This window comes from Paralichthys olivaceus, chromosome 22 (genome assembly GCF_024713975.1).
Source record: "Paralichthys olivaceus isolate ysfri-2021 chromosome 22, ASM2471397v2, whole genome shotgun sequence".
In the NCBI taxonomy this organism is placed as follows: Eukaryota; Metazoa; Chordata; class Actinopteri; order Pleuronectiformes; family Paralichthyidae; genus Paralichthys; species Paralichthys olivaceus.
The window spans coordinates 7968460-7983542 of NC_091114.1; the positions used below are offsets into that span (position 1 = coordinate 7968460).

Genomic DNA, 15083 nt, shown 5'->3' on the forward strand with positions numbered 1-15083 from the left:
AAAGAAAGTTGTTTCATTTCACTTATTTAAGTTTCTTTTTTAGGGATAATCCAATTTTCTTCATTAATCAAATACCACCTGACTCTAAAGTAACTTCATAAGCAAACAAAGCAGCTCAGGCTCTCTTCAAGGTCAACTGGAATCAAACACAATGTTCAAATCACCTCAAATCCAAGGAAGTACACTGGCATCCTGTTTTGTTTTGTATTTCAGTGCAGGGAGGGTGGAAGATTTTGTCAAATTCTAAGCAGCGAGTCCAGTCGCAAACAGCTAGTATTTAATATTTCTATCAAACTGCAGTCCTGGGAATTCTGCTTTAAGGCCAGGATCTCCTGCAGTGTCCTATAAGACTCATGAGTCAAACCCTTTAAGCCATAAGTGGAAATAAAACTCAAAAACTATGAATTGATGGACGTACAGTCATTTCTGTTTCCATGAGTTGTGATGAATAACAAAAGAAATTCATTCTGTGACTTTTAGTTTTGTAAGATTGTTGGTGCATGCATATGACTGTGTGTGTGTGTTTCCTATTTTTCACTGCTGCAGTCCCTTATCCCAAAGTTTATCATTTTTTATGTTTTCTCTATATTTGACCACATGATTATTTACAATGTATTTGGTTGACGTCCTCAAAATGTTGAGTCTCCTCCCAACTGGTCAAGCGGTGTCTGAGCAGGAAAAAATAAGTGATGGGAGTTGGCGATGCAGTCAAACAAACCCACTTTACGTCAGGAAGGGAAGCCGGTGTATTTCCTCCCCCCCTCCTTTTTTATCTGCAGCCAGGGTCCAAATAAGCATCGGCAGCACAGTGCCCGAGGCTCGGACACCTTTCCCACTGGCCACTGCACAGTTTCTGAGTCCGAGGGTGAATTCAGAGGGGTCCACGGCAGCAGAATCACCATGAAGACCACCAGGGTTCTTGTGCTCCTTCTCCTCGCGTCTGTCCACGTCGTCCGAACAGGTAGGGACACAAGTCAAATTGATTTTGTCCTGGAACATATGTAGTTAAGATTTCAAAGAATCAAAGGAGAGGGCCCTCAGAGGTCCCCTGGACTGAGATCAGTTGGTTTCAGCCTTCAGAGTGTCATGGGAGGATTTAAATTTTAAAAAAGAACGTGAATCCAGTACTTTATTATGTTGAAACATTTTCACATTTATGATTTTCCATCGTTTTGAGAGGCCATGTTGTCTCAGAAAGTAAAAACATCTTTTCCTTTTTTTATGTGCAGCAGTAATAGCTCAGATTGATGTAAACTGGTTTGGTTTTGGTATGTGCCGAGATAAAGATCACTGTTGTTCAAAAGACACTTTGAACATGACCTCAGAGACATCAAGTCAAACAGTGTGTTTCCGTTTATACAGGCTGAGATAAGGAGTGTGTGTGTGTGTGTGTGTGTGTGTGTGTGTGTGTGTGTGTGTGTGTGTGTGTGTGTGTGTGTGTGTCTATACGCCCTCAATTGTCCTCTTTGTACAAGTTAGAAAAAGAAGACATTATGTGGCCTTATTTAGTCAAACGGCAGAAAAAACATGTGTTCCTGAAGCACAAATCTAAACTTAAAGTGCCAAAGTGACAGCCGAGGGTCGAAATAAAGGGCGGGGGGGGGGGGGGCTCGTGATTGGTTTGTTTTCCTTCTGCGGAGCAAAAAGAACCTCTAACTGTTCTGCTCTGGGCAGATAGGTGATCTAACTGCAGATAGCCAGTGGGAACCAAGCTGCCCCCTCTCTCACAGAGACAGCGTGGCATTGTCCTGAGGCCGAGACGTCTCATCTGGCCCCATATCTGCTTCCAGTGTTTTAGGCTATAAACATCTGGAGGAAACACCCTCACCCGGGCTACACAGCAGAGCCAGTGAGCGTGAGACACCACGCGCCTGAGATCAGTCCACAAGCACTTGATAAGTAGTCAAGAGAAGGGCTCGTAGAAAGTTAACACAGCTCTTCAGACAATGATGCAAGTGGTTTCCACTGAGCTCACATTTGTGTTTCTGCTCCACAGATTCATCAGAGCAAGTTGCAGGACTGCCAGTGCTGAACAACAAAACAGGTGAGTCAATGCCATTGTGGAGGTGGAGAGGGTTGCCCACTAACTGGAATGTCGGCGGGTCGAACCCCCACATTGCCCCATGGCCGCGAATGCTGCTTGTGCTGTAAAGAGGTTAGATTTGATGTCGAGACTGGAAGTGTCTCATTAATAAAGTCCATTTTATCTGTATATTAAAAGCAACGGCTCCAACTTTCAGGACACATAATTAGGGACTGGTCCCAGCTGAAATTGGATTGGTCCCTGTGTCATTTTTAATTCTCTAAGTAATGTTCTTAAACATGGAACAATTTTCAATTTTCCCTTCTGTGTAAATTGTGGCCCCTTCATGGCCCCTCATTCAGAAAAATCCCACCACTGTCTAAAGCTAATTATAGGACTCAAGACATGGTGCTTGCTCTGCAGTATGTGAACCTTTTAACTCGACTTACTTGATATTTGCTCTGAATTCACACAACCTGAAGGACTCAAGGCCACTTGTGTCAAGGCACTCGCTCTGAAACACTGGAGACTTGACTGGGACATTCCCTGTTTTTTGTTTCCTGCGGAGGACACTGGAGCCAGACAGAGAAAACGTGCTCTAATTGACTCCGGCTCAGCTCTGGTGTGAAATATGTGTGATGTGTTTGCCGCTGACAGCAGTGAAGACAGGAAGCTGGGCCGCACAGGACAGGGGGGGACAACAATGGTGTGTCTGGGACAGGATGCAGCTTCACACTGCTGCTCGGCTTCAAGCAGAGGATATCCACCTCAACATGCAACCACCACCTCCACCACCATGTTGACATCTCCCCAGTCTGACATTCGGAGCGAGGGCACGTCTTTGTCTCAGACGACGGCCTTTAAAGCTCTGCCAAACAGGAATAATGCAGATACACTTTGAGCCTTAAATAGAGAATCTATCCTTGGAAATGATTCACACGCAAAAGCTGACACTGGTGGTTTTCACGATGGAAGTATTTTTAGTTCCTAGAGAACACGTTGCTTTTGAAAAGTCAACTTTGACCTCAAAACGTGAGGATGTCGAGCATAAGAATCCACCTTTCAAATCTCTTGTTTTACCTTCAGATACAAGATGTAGCCAGCTCCATGACAACACGACACGAGTGTAAACTGACGCTCGTGTTTCTGCTTCACAGATTCGACAGCTCAATCAGGCGTCGCACAAAACAGCACTCAAGCACAGCCGACACAATCTCCAGTGACAAACCTCACAGGTGAGCACGTGTGTTGAAACAATGCTTCTACAGGAAACACATGGTAACAAGCACCAGACCTGTGGCGATAGAAACTTTTCCATAGATACCAATGATGTGTATTTTATATGATTTACTTGCTCTGTTTTGACCAACTTTAACGTCTTTGAGCATTTTAAAAAACCCCATATAAATAAAATGTGCAATAAATTATTATTTAGACTGTAAATATTAAAAAGCAGCTTCTTTGGGTCAATCACTATAACAACCAGCACTGTATTCATTCAATTAATTCCCCTGTTTTGTTTTTTTTTCAAGAACAACCTAATACTACAGCGCCGATCACCATGAAGCTAACTTCTTCTGCAGCTGCAGTCACAGTCACCAAAGCGATGACCACTGCACCCTCGACTGTTTCCCACACGCAGAATCAAAGTTAGAAGAATTTATTTTGCACATTTTTTATTTTGGCGGGGATGATCCACATCTGTGTGGTTTCATTTTAAAAACAAGTTACAAAGTTAGCTTTGTTGCACTATTTGGTCAGTATCCCTTATATGACACTTGAATAACACTGAGTAGAGCTCCTACCTCCACCAAGGCCCAGCAGTCTCTAAATATCATTTACTCGTAAATATCAGTACCCTTAAATATTCCTGATTTTTTTCATCCAGATCCACGAATCAGTGATTAGTTCATCATCACATCGCATCACATCCATATTATGTAAAAACAAAGCCTCCTTGTTTCTGAGTGAGACAAAATTTAAAAAAAAAGATAATTTTTAAAAGCAGGGGGTCTTTTCCAAAATTACAAAAAGTAACAAAGTGCTGCTCCAGATTTGATTTTAATATTTAAATTAGCTATGTATTTTCCTTTGTTCATTAGCTTTGAGTAATGGCTCTCTTGATCGGAAGTCTTCTCAAACTCTAAACCTGACCACCACCTCAAAGCCTATGATGGTCACTCAACCCCACCCAGGTTGGTATTTATCAATTTATTATTGTTTATTAAGTTATTGGTTTTCATGTGTGTGTGGTGATGCTGGATGTGAAGTTGTTTTTAGTGACTCAAAAGTTAAAATACTATTATAATAGGTTTTGTGATATGATTTGTTATATTTACATATGATTTTCCTTCTTTTTTCTATCAGCCCTGAAAAATGACACCGTGGTCCCGAGATCTTTTCAAACTCCAAAACCAAGCGCACACTCTGAGACCAAGAAAAATGAAACTTCGGCTGATCAAGGTAGTGCATCATAACTGATCCGTTTTACTGGTGTGATGTGATGTGTGATGATGCAGACTGAGACTGTGCTTGTATCTGAACTCTTAGGACACATCGCACAATCAAATCCAGACAAAGGTACGTACCAAGATAAAATAGAATTACTTCTCGTTGTCAAATGATTCACAGCATTTTAACTTTGGAACAAAGTAACATGTACTGATCCGTATTGTCTGCAGGCCCCAGTACTCCTGCCCCAGGTACAGTAACAATATACACACGTTATCTTCCTCTGTGTCTTATTCTTTTATTCTTTATGTTTATGTTTATTAAGATTAAAAATAGAGATGAATAAAACCAACATTATATCCAATATGACTTCTATCACTGTCTGTGAGCTGCTTGCCTTTACTCAAACAGCCTCAAACTTATATAATGTACATTTTCACTAAAAGCTGGAATCCACAAAGTACTTTTGGTTAAACAATCTGTATAAATGCTGATTCTATTATTTGATTAATTGACATCAATATGATCAAATATCAAACGATTCCGTCTGCAGGGGAGACTGAGACCAAGAAAGAAAATAATGACAAGAAAGGTGCTGGTAAGTTTTTTTTCTCTCCCAACATATGTGGTTTTTCTTCATATGAAGCCATGATGGAAGAATGAATGTAGTTTTGCATCTGTAATCAAACCTTTTTTTTTGAAGGTTCTCAGACAGGGAGTGATGAGACAGAGCCGCCCAAATCAGGTGAAGTCTACTGAACTGAAGTTATCTGTACTGAACTGATCTGAAATCTGCTCGTACAACAGAAACACTAATTATCATTGTATCTGCTTGACCTTCCTTTTTGCTGGGCCACTGCTCCACCTGTTCTTATCCATGTAACTAACTAACTGACTGACTGACAAACCTTAACGTCTCACACATATTGACACGTGTTGCTTTCCCACAATCCCACTGAACACAAGCAAACATACACATACTGTTGCCAGCGCAGTGTGGATTTTCTATTGTTACATTAATTTGCTTAATAAGAGGTGGTCATGTATTTTTAAATTGTAGAGTCCACAGCTGCTCTGTTCTTTTATTCTGTTACCCCGTAATTCTTTAACGTCTCCTCCCGTCTTTCCCCGCAGACAAAAGGCTGTGGTGGATTCTGCTGCCCGTCTTCCTGGTCGGAGCTGCCGCCGCCATCATCCTCAGGTTCAGAAGCAAGAAGATCAACAGCAACTCAGGTACACAGAGAAGTAGACTTTACATGTATTCATGTCATATACACAGCCTCTAATGTACAGACTGTCAACTTTGAATTGTCATATTTTTTGAATTTTGTTACCAAACTGATGTGGTTTCAATAATTTCAACTAAAATGGAACTCGGTAGAGCGCATATCTCCGCTAAGGCCCAACAGCCTCCAGATATTCATCAAGCTGCACCAACTTTCCCACACTCATCATATCAGTCCCCTGAATGTACTTGATTTTGTCTTCTCTTCCTCTCTCCATCAGAAACTATTGACACTGGCACTGAGAAGTAAGTTTGATCTTTATCACCACATGCTGCCTGTTAAAAAGTGTGTGAACAAGCAAAGCATCCTCCTCCCTGTGTCTCTCTGACTCTCCACAGCGCATCTTTCCAGAGCAGACCCGAGAGCTCCAAAGATGGGGTCATGCTCCTCGGGGTGAAGTCATCAGGCGGGGACGAAAACGGTGAGCTGCCCTCCGTCCATTTCCCACGAGATTTCCTCCGCAGGTTCCTTCTGTTTAGCGCATTCCTCCATGCCTGTGTAAAAGCTGTCTCTCCAGACGCAGATCTGCAGCGAGTGCAGGGAAGTCACAGGCTTTTAATATCTCATTGTGCTGTGTGGGCTTCTGGGCCTTTAGCTGGGCAACAGAAGGTGTTTCCTGTGATTCTGGGCCCTCCGCCCTCAAACAAGCAGCAGGGCTTCCTAACATAAACACAGATTATTTTGGAAAGGGGCTATTGTGCGGCCCGTAAATGTCACTGCGGACCAGGCGCTGCAGGCGTGTGCATGTTTGGAGGTGGGGTGAATGCACGTGCACATCCACGCGTGAACAGACTCAGTGTACCCCTTAACCCCACCATTTAAAAAAAAGAAATCTGAACTAAACATTCTACCTTCCTTCCCTAATACAATCAGGCCTGGAATACTTGGCTGAGAGCTTCCCAGGGAAGAGGAGTCATGCCGGAGGAATGTTACAGAGGAAAAAAGTGTTTATGTTGTTACACACTCGCAGGATTTCTCTGGATCTCTCTAATTTTGAAATCCTGACAGGACTTGTCAGGAATCCACGTTTCCTGTCTGCACAGATAAAACTGTAAAATCCCACATTCATGAACTAGAACATTTCCTGCTAAAACACAATTTACACACAGGGGCCAATATATATATCCCAGAATCTAACATCCATGCACAACTCCTGATTCAGTAAGGTGCACATTTAAGTCATCACATCATCACACTTTGATTCAAAGCCAAACATCATTGAGTATATTTCATTTCTTGTTCAAGCACATTGTGTACTTTTAAAAATGCTTAGAAAATACAAGTTCTTGAGAAATCGTCATATTTATTGATGGTATTGTAAAACTACTGACAAGACAGGGGAACTTCAGGGGCCAATCAGACTTCAACTGGGGCCAGTGCCCCTGGATCATCCCCTAAAGTGAATCTTAAATAATCATCATGAATTTAATTTTGAAAATGTTTTCTTTAAAGCAAAAAAAAAATCCAATCTGCCCTATTTGTAATGTAAGATTATTTAGCTTTAGGTGCTTTGGTGTCTTTATAACTGATTTCAGATCATTTTCAGTTTCTTTACAATTCAGAATGAAAGACTTTTTATTTCTCAGATACTAGTTTTATCCTCCTGTGGTTTCACCACTTACCTCTGTTGTTATGTGTGTTTCAGCTGCTGCAAGATAAAAAAAAAAAGCTGGAGGGTGGAAACATGAAGATCAGCCAGAGGATGAGTCACATCTGTCACCCACGTACTGATCTGGTGGAGGAGCAGCTTAGGTGTTTTTATTTTAATTTGTGAACGTTGAGTTGAGTGGAGCGGAGACGTGTGGAGCAGTGGTCTTCATGTATGATTCTGTATGCTGACAGTAGTTTGATGGAGCAGAGAGCGTGACTGTGATGATGAAGCTCAGAGTAGGTGAACTTATTCCTCAACCAGTGAGGACGTAAAACTGCTTATCTCTCTGAAATGCCGGTGCAGGCTACATTCTCAGTATACTGTTGACACAAGCCTGCAAAAACACAGCTGCATCGCTCGTTTCTGTCCAAAACATGTTTCCTGTACAGTGCACTGACCTCAGATCTGTCACATATTTGATGTAATGAGTGTCTGTTTCATAGTTTTAGAATTATCGGTCAGTTTTGTTAATACCCATCATATATTGAGCTGTTGTATAGATGTGTGTGTGTGTGTGTGTGTGTGTGTGTGTGTGTAAGTGTGTACAACATACAACCAACAGCCTGCAAGCTTGCGATGCACAACAGACTCTATGTAATAAGAAGAGTTATGTAGTTAAGTTTTGTTTTCAGTAGTTACACATTCAATCATATGCATCAGGTTTGTATTTTAAAGACACTGCAACTGCTTCATGTCTTGAATTTCGTGGTCAACCTCAATTTCCTGAATAAATCACAAAAAAATAGATCAAATTATCTTTGGTTATTTGTTTGTTAGTTTGTTTGGGGGGGGGGGGGGGGGGCGCTTCAGGAAATGAAAACAATTTCCGACTTTCCACATTATTAGAACTTAAGGTTTTATTGCAAGATTTGCTTTATTGTTATTATTGTGGAAGCATCTTTCTATGAAGAAAAAAATGACATAAAAAAATAAGTACCATTAATAAATACAGTTTGTGTGTTGAGTTCCAGTTTATTCTGGGGAGAGAATAAACTGTTGCTTATAAATTCAGGGAAATACATTTTAACAGTGTCAGTTCAGTGATTAACCACTAGAGAGTGCAGTAAGTCAACACAAGACAGAGCCAGCCCTGGTTCAGCCTTCAGTTCATAAGTCAGTGTTTATTACAGGGAGGTTTCATGAGGTTGAGAACGGAGGAGTGAGACATAGTGAACCAGTGTCAAACTCTCTCTGTGCTGCTGCTCAATCTTCATAACATGACATTCATAACGAGCTGGATGCATAAGTTCACATTTAGTTCGAATAGCATCTATTTCTAATGGAATGGCTCATTCTTCGTGGTAAAAAAATTAAGTGACCTTTGCCATTTTGCAGCCATGGCCCTCCATTTTGAATCGATTCCCACAGTGCTTGGGTTGTATCCGTGGCCTTTGTAAGGTGACACTAGGCAACGGCTTCGACTGTGGGCACGGGTCCACCAAAGAGACGGCGAGCAGGTCTGCAGCAGCCAAATCAAACACAACTATTATGCCTCACCAGCTGTGGGATCGGCTGAGTTACAGGATGGCATGCCTCCGTCCTTCAGCTCCACTCATAGTGTTAAGTCTCACTTTTTTATGACAAATACCTTCTCATCTACAGCCGGGGTGTTTTCTCTTAGAAGAACCTTACTCAGTGTTTGACTTTGTGAAGCTGCTACCATTGCATGCTTCAAAAACACTGATGGAAGTGATCACCACATTAAAACTCTAAATCTGTCTTGTTTGCAATGACTTAATATCTTTAAATTTAACAAATGTGGATTTGTGGAGTTGTGTCTATTTGCATTTTTTTTTTATTGTAGCGTGCTGAGCTCTCAGGGCCACCATAGATTTGTGGTATTAATGCAATGGTACATGTCTCTCAATATATCCCATAGGTTTCGGGTGGTCTTAGATTAAATGCTCCTTGTATCTTACATCAGACTAAACTATGATTCTGTCATTATTGGGAACTTTCTAGTTGCATATCACCTGAAATCTGTGGGACCTCACCTGAAGAGAAATAACTAGAGGAGAAAACTACAGAAAATAATGGAAAACAAGACATTACAATAAAAAACATTACAACAAAAATACGAAATGTTCTAATAAATGAGTTAAATAGTTCAGCTATTTTCCATAAGAAATGAAACTCAGCAAAAAAAAGGCTCCTGCTGTTAAGTTACATGGGGGAGGGGTTCACTGTGTGCAACAAGCAGCACGTTTCACATGTCAGCCTGGAATACCAGGGGTCTTGACAAGGGATAACGGGGGGTTCATCTGAATAGCGATGGATTGGTAACCTGATACACGACATGTCTCCACCTCATTCAGGGAAACAGGGAGTTGGTGCATGGAGCGAATTCACAAGCAGATTTTCGGTGGGCTTGTTTTACCACCAGGGAGTGAAGGTCACACAAGCAGAGGTGCCCCTCACCTCAGGCCCGGTCTCTGCTCTCATGGGGAAAGAGAGAAACTGACATGACCTCTATTCAACGAGTGAAATCCAAACGAGGTCTTTATTAAACTCACACTGAAAACATGTACAGGCCTGCACATTGATCTTACAGTTGCTGGTGTCTCCTAAGTGCAAAAATCAATATTTCTGAACTCTGCAATTTAAAAAATAGTGTGCACCAAAATATATAATTTGTGCCGCTCACATGATTTACCTCTCATTCTGCACACTATTATTGTTGGGACAGTTGCAATCTGCAAACTATTGCACAAAGTGTTTTGACCTAATTGCAGCATTGCATGTTAAATCTACTGCAGTTCACATTGCTCATGCATGTGCAGCCTACATCTAAACAACAGTTTAGTGTGCACAGTTAACCCACATTGCTGCAACAGTATAGCAGCAGATAAGAGCAAAACCCTGAAACTGACTCTTTGAAACCCAGGCCCTGTATTTATTCACCACATTAAACCTTTTCTTTTGCTGTAGTGTGCAGCTTTACTTGGTTGACCTGTGTTCGGAAGAAATCATTTAAAACACGTGATGATTCAATTCTCCGCTTTAACAGTTTTTTTTTATGACACAGTACAATGTAGGCTGCTGAGGTGTGAAAGGAAGATATATCGTGAACTTGTAAATTCTACATGAAGTTGGGTCAAGGCCTCATTCGACAGCACAGTTTACAAACCGCACAGTTGTCAACCCATATACACACAAATACATATTTTATTCACTATTAAGCTGTTATAAGGAAACTTCTGCACACGCACACCCTGCACAGATTACATCATTTGCATCTACTGACCTAAATGCTTGGATTGCTTACATTATTGTCTTGTGCTTTTTCAAATGAACTTAACAGCCTCGTTCTGCAAGAGAAGTAAAGCATGTGACTTTTTTTTCTGAGGCATATCTAGTTCTCCCCATGTGACTGTCGGAGGGCTCTCTCTCTCTCTCTCTCTCTCTCATCCACTGGATTCCATTACCCTTAAGCCAGCAGAGCTGCACGCTGTGGGTGAAGTGGGGCAGATCCAGTTACTGGGACAAGATTTCTCTTGAGACAGCGTATGATGAGGGATAAACTGCTGACAGCCCAACAACTGCACACTGTTCTACCTGCCAAATGTACTATTCATGGAGGTGCTTGTTTATCTAATTACAGTGGATCATTTCATGTCAAATCATCACACCACACCGTCACAGGTATCAATGAAATTCTCCCTTAATATAGGTCACAGAGCAATGGATCTTCCCCCTAAGAAGTTAAAACATCATTAGTCCATATCTCCCTCCACATCCACATGCCAAATGTCTTTAAGATCTGTGACGCCCAAAAGTGTAATGACTTGAGAAGGCATTTTTGGCTCGGTAAACCAGGACACGCACACCCCCATCAGATGCTCACAAGCCAAATATGTCTGTTTTTGTATGTTTTAGACATGTGGGGAAGGTTTTACTTATTTTGCACAGAATTACATCCCAGTGGGAGAAAACCAATGAAGTGAAAACCAATCAGAAAACCTTTTTTACATAATCATATGATGTGTAGAGCTGTGTATCTGTCCACATTCTTAATTTTCCTTAAATGCTGTGTATAACTTTATATTGACCCTACATACTTTATACACGGTCTATGATTCCAGCCAGCAGTCTGCCCCGTCCACGTAGCAACACAAAATATTCTCCCCGGCCATTGGTCAATCATTTAAATTTAAAGCCTTTTCGCAGCCAATCGGTGCAGAGCTTAGCCTGGGAGACTCGCTGTGGTTGGTCGAACCTTCTGGTCAGCTGATAGCGTTGAAGGTATAAGTAGCCCCCAGAAGTTTGCGTGCTGCAGTCAGTGCGTGTTTGTGATTTGGCTGCAGAAGAAGAAAAGTATCTTGTGTGTGTGTGTGTGTTCATCCAGACGAGCTGTGGTTTCCCTCTCGCAGACGGTGAGCGAGCCGCTGTTAGCTTCACGGGGCTGCAGCTGCATGTGTCACAGGGTAACACCCGCCGTAATTAGCCGCCTGGGTTTAATTGACGCTAACGTGTCGCTGTGTTTTTCAGGCAGCTTCAGCTGAAACAAACTCCTGGAAGAACCAGCGCCGCCGCCATGGTCGCCACAAGCACGTTAAAGACCAAAAGCAGCGAGTGCATCTCGGACCTGGTCGACAGGAGATACGACCAGAGCTGCATAGAGAAAGGTACACGCCGACCTGCTTGTGTTTGCGTGTGTTTTGGAGCTAACAGGCTAGTTTGGGGACACTTCCAGCGGCGGTGCGCTTGTTTATCACTGTGTGTGGTGCATGGCTGCAGCAGCGGAGGGGCGGGGTGAGGGGGGAGCCAGCAAGAAGATGAAGTCATCCCTGTAGCCTGGTTCTGCACAGAGGCACCGCTCATCCACTAACTGCGTCTGTCAGTGACCAGAGCAGGAGGTTCACACTGCACTGAGCCTGTTGTCGTTGGTTTGATTCCCTTGTTCATGTTTTGTGTGTTTGAGCAGTTTTTATTTTTGACACACAATCTCCAGAGAGGATGCAAAAGCAGATCAATTAGGATAATGAAATGATGATTGCAACATCATTTTCATCAATGGCAATATAGCAAACAGAAATCACATATATAGAGATCTATTGCTTATGCATTGTGCAAGCACAGTGAGGAGGTGTCACATGTTTGTTTCCATGTTTCACCTCAGATTTGTGAAATATTTGTCTCCTCTCTGTTCATAAAGAAGAGTTAAAAAGCACAACCTTAAGTCAGGAACAAAAATCAATCTTTAAACTAGAAATAATGTGTCATTTATTGTGATAATAAAGTTTTCATCTTTAAAATGTTTGCCCCAGTCACCCATCCCTAGGATCCCTTACCTTAACCACATGCATGTAGTGTCCTATGGGTCAATACTTCGAAATGGACAGAAACCATGATTTGTGCATGTTATTTTGTCAGCCTATCTTTTCCCCTGGTACTTGGCATGTTGTTGTTTACATGTAAAGTGGCCTTGGTTCCTAAATGTAGAACTTGCGTTGTTCCTCAGAACTGGATTTCTGGGATCACTGCTTGGCTGAGCCCCAGAGGAATGCAGATGTGGCTGAGGACAGAACCTGTCAACAGCTGGCCAAGATGTTTGAAAACTGCCTGTCACGAGCCAAGAAGACGACGCTGCACTGCTCCTCTGTGCTGGTACCAGAGAAGTTAACTCGCAGAATAGCTCGCGAGGTACTGCGGCTGGCGTCGTGCGAGCCCTGCGGCCTGCGTGGCTGCGTCCTCTACGTCCACCTGGAGTTGGACAAGGGCTGCAAGCGGCTGGAGCGCATCGTGTACGATGCCACCGTGGTTCCCACGTTTGAGTTGACTCTTGTGTTCAAGCAGGACGGCACTGCCTGGCCCAGCCTACGGGACCTCTTTATGGGAACCTGCTTTGCCCCTACTTTCAGGCATGTACTTAAATTGAGTCCAGGTTTCCGTCTTGTCAAGAAAAAACTGTACTCCTCCTCGGCTGGTACCGTGGTAGAGGAGTGCTGAACTATGGGAGGGATTAGACTGGGGTGTAGAGTTTCCTGTGGGTAAACGCACTTCTGCCCAAATGTAAATGACACTGCTGATGGTGTCATGTTTTCTACATTGTTTTTGTACAATCGGTTCAGCTCTACATAGACAATCTGTCAGATTTGAACTTGAGGGTTTAAAGTTTGTGCACAAATGAGCCCGATGGTTCTGCGTTTGGCTTCAGTGTTTCTAAATGTGCATTTTTATCAGCAACATTGTAATATCCTGAATGTTGTTTTGTTCCCCTTATAAGATCGATTGTTACTCAACACAATTTTAGAAAGTACATTTTGCAGATGAATGTAAAGCTATGTTCACATCAACATTGAGAGGGGACATGCTGTGGGTACACTTTTGTTAAAGACACTTGCCACTTTGTTGATGCATCTGAGTGTTTCCAGATACATTGAATGTGTTCAGCAACAGTTAATACACCGAGGCTTGAATAGGAGACTGAGTTTAGTCTTTGGGGGCCATATGTAGCTATAGTTGTACGATGCTGTATTTAAGACGATGTCTTGTGAAGATGCTGCTGTCTTGGTGTGGGCTTCTCGCACTAAGGGAATGTTGATGCCTTAAATGTCCTTTTTTTCACTCCGATCACAGATGTGTGTACGTTTAGTATAAATGTTTTATTGCATTTTTTTTAATTTTATACCCTCCTCCCCAGACATGCCTTTTCGATGTACAAACTTTATAGATTATTAAAAGGATGGTTAACCAAAATGTAAAAGCGTATTTGTTTTTATGTTATCCATTAACTGGGATGAGCTCGGATTTTTTTTTTCTTTGTGAATTCCCAGTAATTTTTCAAATGTTTTTGGTGCCATTTGAACTTCTTGTTGATGGAAAACTAGGCCTTGTCTATTAGACAATAAAAAAACTATTTCAACCTTAAATAACATTTCTGTCTGATTAATTGTTTAGCACCCACAAAACATTGTTCAGACCCTGGAGCTGTTAACGAGCGTGCTGCAGTGTGCAGGAGAACGAAACAAGATCTCTAATAACAATGTTATGCATCATCACTGGTATAACAAAAAGATCCCTTGCAGTTACTGTAAAATGACTTAATATACATCAAACATCAGTAATTACAAGAGTAGACTGAATCTTAGATGGAAAAATACAAAAATGACCCCATCAAGAAGGATTCATTCATCACCCAACTAACCATTTGATTTTTTCCAATAAATCCTGCTGCTGTTGGAGATATTTTTTCATGTCAGGTCAACATTGTACACAAGGAGCAGCTTGTGCACGGCTGCAGCTGTTTATATAAGCACATCAGCTGCTTGTGTGAACCTGCAGAGTTTGTGTGACATTTCTCTCACTCTCTTTAATGGAGGTGTCTCCATAGTGATTTTGAGGGCCTCTGTTTGTGAACCATACTAATGAGAGTCCGATGAATCAAAGACTTTGACACTTGTGTGGGACATTTGTGCCTGAGACCCTTTTTCTGTGATTCACGCTTTCATCTTTGTCTCTACATGAATTTTAAACTAAGTACGCTGCTGATGGTGAACTACTGTTTGTTGATTATATAAAATTAGACCAATCACGCACTCAGCCACCATTCTTGCACAAACGAGTGAACAGGCTGACATGGTTTCAGTGGACTAATGACCGGAGCACATGATCTTGGCAAAGACGCATCGTCGTCATTGTGACGGGACAAAGCACCAGTGATCATTTACCC

General features: G+C 42.0%; 2 protein-coding genes across 2 annotated transcripts; both read left to right on the plus strand.

The window, feature by feature from the left end:
- Window positions 1-687: 687 nt before the first annotated feature.
- Window positions 688-8163, plus strand: LOC109634707 (uncharacterized). Its single transcript, XM_020095399.2, has 14 exons — window positions 688-961; window positions 1997-2044; window positions 3181-3258; window positions 3556-3672; window positions 4126-4218; window positions 4391-4486; window positions 4574-4603; window positions 4705-4725; window positions 5028-5072; window positions 5178-5219; window positions 5609-5707; window positions 5981-6005; window positions 6099-6181; window positions 7406-8163. Exons 1-14 carry the CDS (start codon window positions 703-705, stop codon window positions 7417-7419), a joined length of 1050 nt encoding a protein of 349 aa, XP_019950958.2. The 5' UTR covers window positions 688-702; the 3' UTR covers window positions 7420-8163.
- A 3482-nt stretch (window positions 8164-11645) lies between these two features.
- LOC109634691 (DNA damage-inducible transcript 4-like protein) lies at window positions 11646-14288 on the plus strand. Its single transcript, XM_020095377.2, has 3 exons — window positions 11646-11784; window positions 11900-12036; window positions 12873-14288. Exons 2-3 carry the CDS (start codon window positions 11946-11948, stop codon window positions 13358-13360), a joined length of 579 nt encoding a protein of 192 aa, XP_019950936.1. The 5' UTR covers window positions 11646-11784; window positions 11900-11945; the 3' UTR covers window positions 13361-14288.
- Window positions 14289-15083: the final 795 nt, after the last annotated feature.

Excerpts from the sequence above, each read along its gene's own strand:
- LOC109634707 (XM_020095399.2), top strand. The coding sequence starts at position 703 with ATGCAGTCAAACAAACCCACTTTACGTCAGGAAGGGAAGCCGGTGTAT. Across the intron at positions 962-1,996 it reads TGTCCACGTCGTCCGAACAG|ATTCATCAGAGCAAGTTGCA; the intron begins GTAGGGACACAA and ends TCTGCTCCACAG. Across the intron at positions 2,045-3,180 it reads AGTGCTGAACAACAAAACAG|ATTCGACAGCTCAATCAGGC; the intron begins GTGAGTCAATGC and ends TCTGCTTCACAG.
- LOC109634691 (XM_020095377.2), top strand. The coding sequence starts at position 11,946 with ATGGTCGCCACAAGCACGTTAAAGACCAAAAGCAGCGAGTGCATCTCG. Across the intron at positions 12,037-12,872 it reads CCAGAGCTGCATAGAGAAAG|AACTGGATTTCTGGGATCAC; the intron begins GTACACGCCGAC and ends GTTGTTCCTCAG.